Source organism: Eurytemora carolleeae, unplaced genomic scaffold (assembly GCF_000591075.1).
Source record: "Eurytemora carolleeae unplaced genomic scaffold, Eaff_2.0 scaffold1256, whole genome shotgun sequence".
Taxonomy (NCBI): Eukaryota; Metazoa; Arthropoda; class Copepoda; order Calanoida; family Temoridae; genus Eurytemora; species Eurytemora carolleeae.
In genome coordinates this window covers 37,513-47,276 of record NW_019397830.1, presented here as the reverse complement: position 1 = coordinate 47,276, position 9,764 = coordinate 37,513, and the positions used below count along the sequence as shown (strand labels likewise).

The following is a 9,764-nucleotide window of genomic DNA, read 5'->3' as shown; positions in this document are numbered from 1 at the left end:
GTACGTAAGAATCTCGGTATTTGTAACAGTATAGGAGAGTAGATTTGTTTATTGTTAATTGTTTACTTTAAAATATATTATCTATACATTTAAGTCAACAATATAAGCCAATTTTCATGTAAAGAATATAATTTTATTAAAGTTTACAATAAACTATATGTTATTCAAGCTTAATTATAATTGACAACAGTGTTCTGCAATTTCCTTGACTGTCGTCATGTTGTGTGCCTGTACCAAAAGAGTGTGGGTGAGTAATACCGAACTCGTCTACAAAGCGGTGTGACTGGCTTTCTCATGCCAAATCAGCGCCATTTCCCTTCCCTTTATTCTTATACCCTGCCAAAAACCCCCACAAAACGTATATTTACATAAAAAAATCCAGATTTAAAAAAGAAAAAAGAAAAAGAAAGAGTGATTAAATATTTATTAAACAACCTCCTTGTTACTTGTATATTTTGGATTGCCGCCAAGGAACCAAAATACAAGATCACAAATTGGTTGAAGATGAAACATTAAAAGCAATAATTGAATCTAACAAATACTAAACAATTTTAAACTCACAAAAACAAAAATTAAAGCATGTGAATTGTGAATTGTGAATTGTGATGCAGAAAATAATAATAATCGGAAAATCACACAAATTTTATCATGTTTGACATTTTGCACACAAAAAAATTTCAAGTTTCTCAAAAACAAATCAAAAATTGATAATTCGATTGTTTTAAAGTGTTACTTGATTAAAGCGAACGGGGATTAGATATGAATATTATATTTTATATATTTTTTTTCTTAATATGTTTTCGTTATCCTCCAGTATAGAGATAGAAGCTAGCTTGTTGGAGGTGGGAGGGATAGTACCTCCAGTATTGGAGCAAAACTAACTTGTTGGAGGTAGGAGTGATAGAACCTCCAAGATGGAGCTTGGAGCTGAAGGTATCTCTGTGAGTAACCCACACACATCAAGAACCTCACTCATATCTGAAACATTTTCGGGTTCACAAAACTTTTTTTTCAACTCCTAATAAAAATTAAATTGTAAACTGTAACTGTAATTTTGAGTGATGATTTAAATATGGGAATCCTTAGATTCCAAACGGTACCTTTGAAACCATAATCTGATAAAAATCTGGAAGAGTGACTCCAAAATTTTTTTATTTCTCCATAATTTGCGCAAGTCACTTTTGCTGAGAAACCACAAATGAAAATAAACAGTTTAGATAAACAATACATGGATATCTAATTCATACTATGATCAGAAAATACTTTAAAGGGTACCGTTGTGAATCGGGCATTGCCATTTGTGAATGGATGGTAACTTGAAATTGTGCTTTCAGTCCCTTTAAACAATATCTTGTCACAAATTAATATTTAGTACTAATCCTTGCATTATTTACGTCTTGTACTTAAGTTTTTAGTGTTTTTACCCTATTCATTTTAACTAGGGAAACGAGTAAAAAAACGTATAAAATAATAGTCTTGAAATAACGTTTAAGAATTTCATATAAAATTGATCAATGGTAAAAACAGCTCCTTAAATGATCAAATTTCATTTTGAAATATTGAAATTTCGCATCTGATTCCAAGGGTTTTAGTCTTGGGAGAGAGAGGGGTAAAATCGATACCTACCATATGTGCTGGAATAAGATCTTGTAGAAAGGTTTGAAGGATGCTAGTGGATCAATATCTTACCTTGGGCTGGAATAAGATCTTGTTGAAAGGTTTGAAGGATACTAGTGGATCGGCTCAATATTATCTCATCACTGTTTCTAATCCAGTCCGCTAGTGTTACACACCATTCCTGTACATACATAATCTTGTAAATTAAGGTTAATTCATTTACTGTACAGTAGCATTACACATACTCGTGTTAATTCATTAACTTTTAAGTGGCATTGTACATAATCATGTGAATTCATGTACTCTACAGTTGCATTGTACATAATCATAACCTTTTGGTCAATGTATCTATAAAAACGCTACCCTATAAAAATGCTACACTATAAAAACGCTCCCAAGGCTATACTATTTTTAGATGAGAACTATTGATTATGAGATATTGTTTACATACATTTGTTAATATATAATTATATAGACCAAAATTTCATTTAAATAATATATATTGAGAAAAAGAAGGTTAATGAAAGCTAGTGGATCTCGTGGATCTCGTGGATCAGAATTAGCAGTTGCAATAACCATGCAACTTTGGTTGCTGCTGCAAAAACCGAAGAAAATTTATCGAAATATAGATGTATCAAGACAAGGATAATAGTCCGATTGTTATATCTGATTTATGTAAGTCTGGGCAGCAAACCGGTGGATTGTTACAACTTCAAGAAGGATGGAAAATGGATGAACAGAGATTACCAAAAACAGAATTTTTTTTTCCTCATTAACTCAACCAATAACTCCTTCTGATGGAAACTGTATGTTTCACAGTTGATCAGCTTGTTCGGCTAGATCCAGGTACACCTTATAACTGTCATAATCCAGACCAAACCATCACCAGAATTTGTCCTCTATGTAATTTAAATTTTAAACTTAAGGGAGTCTCAAAGAGGTGTGCATGTGGCTGTTATATACATGTAAAATGTCATAAAATAAAAGTAAATACTTAGTCAAGAATGAATGAATATAATAATTTTTGGTACACTGTATATTTTTCGATTTACGACGAATTATTCAAATCTTATACAAAAACAGAAACAGAAAATACACTTGTAGCGAATATAGCCTATGTAGCGTAGCGTTTTTATAGTGAAGCATTTTTAGTGTGGCGTTTTTATAGTGTAGCGTTTCTATAGGGTAGCGTATTTATAGGGTAGCGTATTTATAGGGTAGCGTATTTATAGGGTAGTGTTTATATAGGGTAGCGTTTTTATAGGGTAGCATTTTTATAGGGTAGCATTTTTATAGGGTAGTTATTTATAGGGTAGCGTATTTGTAATTCTGCATATTTGAAAGGGGAGCATATTTATAGGGTAGCGTATTTATAGGTCTGCATATTTAAAAGGGGAGCATATTTATAGGGTAGCGTATTTATAGGTCTGCATATTTAAAAGGGGAGCATATTTATAGGGTAGCGTATTTATAGGTCTGCATATTTAAAAGGGGAGCATATTTATAGGGTAGCGTATTTATAGGTCTGCATATTTAAAAGGGGAGCATATTTATAGGGTAGCGTATTTATAGGTCTGCATATTTAAAAGGGGAGCATATTTATAGGGTAGCGTTTTTATAGTATGCCCAATTAATAGACCAAGACTGTCCTTACCCCTGCATCTCAACCCATTACTATAAGTAAACAGTTGTAAGTGTACAGTATAGCTATATAGGCTGCCAGGGAGACCGCTATCAGTCCGCTAACGCGGTTTCTGTACAAGGATCTGAACTGACCTGTCCCTGGTTCTCCTGTATCCCAGTAAACATCTCCCTGATGATAAGATCTGTAATAGCGAAGAATAGAACTGTCTGCCTGTACACCGTGTACTCTGCAACCTCCACTAGGTTAACCGACGTGTTCTGCTCAGCTGCACGAACCTGAGCTGTCAGAAGCAATCTCTGCAGAATCTAGAAATATTTTCAAAAATTAATATCACAGTATTCCTTAAAAAAACATTGTGATGTTTATGATGACTAGGCTTTCATCCCACTACCCCCCTTTCTATTAAAAATTGTTGATTTTAAGTCAACATTTTTCATTGTTATTCAAAACGAAGCAAATGTTCCAGAATAAATTTTAAAAGTTTGGCAGTCCAAAAACCGTTCCTGATAAGTTTTCACAAAAACGGTCCTGATCAGTTCAGTCGTTTATTGGATACAAACTGACAGACAAGCAATATTTATATATAATATTTAGACCTGAAAATATAAAATATAACTTGACTTTTAGGGTGCATTAGCTGCTGCTCTTCAAGTTGCCGTTATTCATTTATGCATTAAAAATAATTTTTGCCAATTTTTCTGTTAAAATTGGCGCATTTCAAAAATTAAGAAATATCAAAATTTTTCATTTCTTCCTATCAATAAACCATCCCTGGGGTCATGTGAGTTTTGACGTTTAATATAAACAAACAAACATTGACACCAAAGCAAAGAGTATAAATTGATTAAAATAATGTATACCTGTGCTCTTCTAGCAGACCAGACGGATGGTGAGAGAAGAAGAAGAGCCAGGATAGTTTGATAGAATGGTCCATCAACACTTAAGGACTGGCTGTGCCATAGGGTGGGAGGGGCATCTAGCCACGCCTCCAACTGTCGGGTTTCACGCCCACTTGCCCTGATAGCATGTACACATTAAAATTAGTTATATTGCTCCAGGATGATTTAAGGGTGCGTACAATTTTGATACTTATTTAAATTTAAAATATTTTTAGAGACTACCTAACTTGTTTTGAATAACCTAGAAAATTAAGGGTTAAAGGGGGGGGAGTTACCTAGAGGAGTTAATGGTATAGAGTGCCATATGTACTAGGTAGGGTAGTAGATGAAGGTTGGATTGAGGACCTCCACCACCACTGTCAACACTGAAACTCTTCTCTTGTGCAAACTTGATCAGGAGGAGCTTCAGGTCGTGGATAGTACTCTAAACACAGGTTAGAGTTGTTCATCGTTTTGGAATGTATTTTTAAAAAATTTATAAATTGTCAAGACGACATTTGATAAATTCTTTCGATGTATGGCTTTTTTAGGGTTTAACTGTCGCATAATAAAAGCAAATGTTTAGAATATTCCATTAAGGTAACATTTGCTCTTACAATATAAAATATTCAATATACAATATATACCTGGTATCCAATATCTCGCTGCCCTGTTGCCTCTGTCAGGTAAGTGTTATGCCTAAATAAAACAATAGATAAAATGTATTGGAACCTGTATCCTTCCCTACAGATAACACAAGCTAGACCAGACTCTTCTCCTATACCCTGGAACTGCTGAAGCAAGGACTGCTCAGCTTTAACCTGTCCTTTCTCATTAGTCTTCAGACCGATAGATTTCAGCTGCTTGGCTCTCATTGCCATAGCTAGCTTCTTCTTCTCCTCCTTAGTGGCCTTTCTGACCTCGTCAACTTTTACTCCAACCTCCGGATGATCTCGTACAGCTTCTAAAACAGCCTCCGCAAGAGAACCTAGATGTTCATCACTAGACATCTGTTCTAGAAGATGCAGTTCTCCGATAACAGTTCCTGCTAATGCCTCCTGTGTCTGAGAGTGCCCTGAGGCCAATCCAACCAGAGCTCGGAGAATAAACTTGATGCTTTTGCCGTTATTCATTTATGCATTAAAAATATTTTTTGCCAATTTTTCTGTTAAAATTGGCGCATTTCAAAAATTAAGAAATATCAAAATTTTTCATTTCTTCCTATCAATAAACCATCCCTGGGGTCATGTGAGTTTTGACGTTTAATATAAACAAACAAACATTGACACCAAAGCAAAGAGTATAAATTGATTAAAATAATGTATACCTGTGCTCTTCTAGCAGACCAGACGGATGGTGAGAGAAGAAGAAGAGCCAGGATAGTTTGATAGAATGGTCCATCAACACTTAAGGACTGGCTGTGCCATAGGGTGGGAGGGGCATCTAGCCACGCCTCCAACTGTCGGGTTTCACGCCCACTTGCCCTGATAGCATGTACACATTAAAATTAGTTATATTGCTCCAGGATGATTTAAGGGTGCGTACAATTTTGATACTTATTTAAATTTAAAATATTTTTAGAGACTACCTAACTTGTTTTGAATAACCTAGAAAATTAAGGGTTAAAGGGGGGGGAGTTACCTAGAGGAGTTAATGGTATAGAGTGCCATATGTACTAGGTAGGGTAGTAGATGAAGGTTGGATTGAGGACCTCCACCACCACTGTCAACACTGAAACTCTTCTCTTGTGCAAACTTGATCAGGAGGAGCTTCAGGTCGTGGATAGTACTCTAAACACAGGTTAGAGTTGTTCATCGTTTTGGAATGTATTTTTAAAAAATTTATAAATTGTCAAGACGACATTTGATAAATTCTTTCGATGTATGGCTTTTTTAGGGTTTAACTGTCGCATAATAAAAGCAAATGTTTAGAATATTCCATTAAGGTAACATTTGCTCTTACAATATAAAATATTCAATATACAATATATACCTGGTATCCAATATCTCGCTGCCCTGTTGCCTCTGTCAGGTAAGTGTTATGCCTAAATAAAACAATAGATAAAATGTAACTTGATTAAAAGGCGGAGAACTAGAAGAATGTAATCAAGGGGTGCAAGAGGGAAAGTAAGATAAGGATAGAAAAGATAAAGCAGTATCTAAAGGACAAGGGAGAAACACAAAATGGGCAAGGAAGTTCTGTTATGCCTAAATAAAACAAAAGATAAAATTTTAGTTACACATAAATATTTTTTTTAATACAAACTAATACATAAATGGATAAAATAATAATAAATTGGTAATTTTTTCAATCAACTAAATCAAAATGGCCCCTTTAATAATAGTAATAACAACTGCAGTCAATCCTATGACAGACCCTTCTGTTCACTTCCCAGATTCCAATTAATCTTGCCGGTACCAATAGTATGTTAAAATGTTAAAAAAAGCTTTTCGTAGAAGAAAATCCTTGCCAAAATGCAGATAAAGGATGTGCTTACCTGGCAAGACAAGCAGCATAAGCTGACTCCGTGACCCCTGGACCCCAGAGAGGAAGAAGTCCGTTACACTTAGTGTTCGCATTCTGCAGCAGAGCACTCTCCCATTCCTCACGACCACGCGCCTTGACAATATATTACTTTAAGGGACTGTACACGTATTTTCAAGTAACTATCCTCCACGCAAAGATGGCAATGTCCGTTTCACAGCAATACTCTTGAAACCTTTATCTGATCAGAATGCTATAGCTATTGTCGGTTTACTAGGAAGTGTTAAGTTCTAATAATTCCATGTATGCTTTAATGTAGTAAAAATGTGCAAAACACTTTATTATCTTAAAAACTATAAATACTAAAAATGGACTTTTGCAAAGAATCCACAATCGAAAATAACCAGTTTTCCACATTATAAACATGGATATCAAATTTATACTTGATCAGACAAAGCTGTTAAGGGTATCGTTCAGAATCGGGCATTGCCTCATCCTATGTGGGTATCCCTGTATCATATATTTCTTCTTTTAAGTTCTAGCTGTTGCTCTCTATTAGGTGTATTTAACATCACAAATTATTTCCTCAAAACAGCAACAATTAAAGTTGGAATTCTGATTAGACAGAATCAAAAAATCAATCTAAAAAATAGCAGAACAAAACTTGATGTCTGTAAATCAAACAGCAAATGAAACCTGTAAATCTACCTGTCTAACAGCGGCTAGATGACAATCAACATGAACAAGGTTGAAATGGGATACAGTTGAGAACCCCATAGTCTTCCTTCCACCCTTCTCTGCATCCTCTAGAGAGCACCGTCTAGTAAAGGTGTAGATAGCCAGGACTTTACTAGGTTGGAACCTGTATCCTTCCCTACAGATAACACAAGCTAGACCAGACTCTTCTCCTATACCCTGGAACTGCTGAAGCAAGGACTGCTCAGCTTTAACNTTTTATATGTCCATTTCCGCTTTATGTAAAAGTTGAACAGTTAAGTTTTTTTAATTGGTATTTTTGTGCACAATAGGCCTGCATGAACAGGAAATAATACAGAGTTAATTTAAAATCTAAATTTTTGAGAAAATGGAACTTCCCACTGATCAGAAAATCTACGCAAGAGAACCTAGATGTTCATCACTAGACATCTGTTCTAGAAGATGCAGTTCTCCGATAACAGTTCCAGCTAATGCCTCCTGTGTTTGAGAGTGCCCTGAGGCTAATCCAACCAGAGCTCGGAGAATAAACTTGATGCTGGGCTTCATAGAGAACTCCTTCCAGGCCGGGCTGTCCGTCTTCAGTAGAATATCCTTGCTGGGGGGAGCATTCTCCTTGATATAATCTGTACACCTTGCCAGGATACCCAGGCTTAGTATTTCATTCTTCATTGTGTTTCCTAGCTCACTTCGTTCTATACCATCACAGAGTGCAACCCAGGCTTCTAGCCTTGCTTCATCCTCGCTGGTGTGCCCCTCGTCAAACCTGTTGAAGTTGAGAACCTCCGTGAAGTGGTTGATCACCAGCTTCATATTGTCAGGGTTGGCGTAGGTGAGGAAGGGTAGAACTCTCATGAGTCTATGATGAAGATCTGTTCCAGGTTTCATGTGAACAGCATGATCCAATAGTGTTGTTATCTCAGCCTCAGTAGAAGACGCAAACCCTTGATAATCTACAACAGACTTGAGACTGGTGGCTGCCTCAACTAACAGCTTCTCCATGAGCTCAAGAATAGTTTCTGTAAGACTAGGTTGCCCTGCCACTACGACAGTTTGACCCTCACCGGCAGATAAACAGAGTTGAAGAGATCTCAGCATAGTTGTTGTTGTTCTCAGATCAGGACTTAGAAGCTTCTGACGGTTAGACTGGAGTTTACAACAGTATCCCAACAGTTTCAGGATAACTGCCATCAAGGTCTTGCTGGAAAGAGAATGGATGCTGGAGAGTTTATCTAACATCACCTTCAAGCCTCCGCATTCTCCAAGAACCTCCGCTAGCTTATAAATTTCCTCATCATCACTTGTCTCTCCTTCCTTTTTATCCAAGCTTTCAATAAACTCCTCAGTAGCATCTCCCAACAGTCCTCTCATTCTGTAGATAATCCTCATAGGTATTCCTTCTCCCATCTCTGGGAGCCAGACCTTGTTAAAGACCTCCTGCACTGGAAGATCCAGACTGATGATCTTATTGTTGACAAGGAGCTCCATCCCATTATCATCCTCAAGTAGGGCTACCAGCTCACAATCCATACATATCTTGTTCTTTACCTCCCGCATGAGAGGACCCAGTCCAGGCTCTTTACTAGAGTAAGGATTCCCCAACATTCGACCCTGAAGGAACTCCTCCTGTTGAGAATCCTTCTCCAGGATCATATAGAACTCACCAGTATGGGCCTCCTCTGGGAATATGATAGAACACAGACGTTCAAATATAAAGACCGGAGTAAGATGATCGTCTGGAGGATACCGTTGAACCGTCTCCACACAGCACTTCATGAACGCTCTGGTTTCCTCCTCTGTTCCTGAGGTGAGATCCTCCAGTAGTTCCAGCAAACTATCCTGGGTCTCATCGATCATCTTAGTTCTTTGGATAACAAGACGTCTCAGGGACAAATATCCACCTAGCACAGCGGAAACAAGCTTAGACTTATAGTTGGTCTTAATCCTAGAGTGTTGGAGTAGGCTAGAGAGTAGGCTGGTCAACTCCTTGACAGCATAACCCAGGGCTAGATCAGAACTCAGCCTGGTTTGCTCTAGAAATCCGAAATAGTTAATCTCGGTTTCGATCAGCTTGGCGAGCACCTGGAGAACCCCCTTAATAGCCAGGTAGTAATGCCAGTCCCCATTTTCAACAACCTATACAAAATGCAGGATAAAAAAACCAAGATAATCATGCCCCAGTCTCTATCCCTGAGTTGGAAACTGGATTTAAAATGGTAATTAAGTTGGATCTTTTCAGTCAATTGGGTATCACATTTCGGAATTAACCATTGAAGTGTTCTGCTAAATTTACAAAAAAAAAAAACTACTCCAGTTTCCAACAGAAAATTGCAATCTGAAGAGATGTGGATAAAAACTTATTCAACAAAAAAACACAAATGTTTTCCTATTTTTTTTTACAAGAAAACATGTAACCACAATTATTA

General features: G+C 36.8%; 1 protein-coding gene across 1 annotated transcript in view; it reads right to left on the bottom strand.

The window, feature by feature from the left end:
* Positions 1-407: 407 nt before the first annotated feature.
* LOC111716037 (E3 ubiquitin-protein ligase UBR4-like) overlaps positions 408-9,764 on the bottom strand; it is a 46,736-nt gene continuing 37,379 nt past the window's right edge. Inside the window, 11 exon segments of the mRNA XM_023491449.1 lie at positions 408-978; positions 1,690-1,798; positions 3,394-3,567; positions 4,123-4,279; positions 4,437-4,585; positions 4,788-5,249; positions 5,468-5,624; positions 5,782-5,930; positions 6,133-6,184; positions 6,638-6,759; positions 7,333-9,474. Coding sequence (XP_023347217.1) covers positions 878-978; positions 1,690-1,798; positions 3,394-3,567; positions 4,123-4,279; positions 4,437-4,585; positions 4,788-5,249; positions 5,468-5,624; positions 5,782-5,930; positions 6,133-6,184; positions 6,638-6,759; positions 7,333-9,474 — 3,774 coding nt within the window. The 3' untranslated portion in view covers positions 408-877.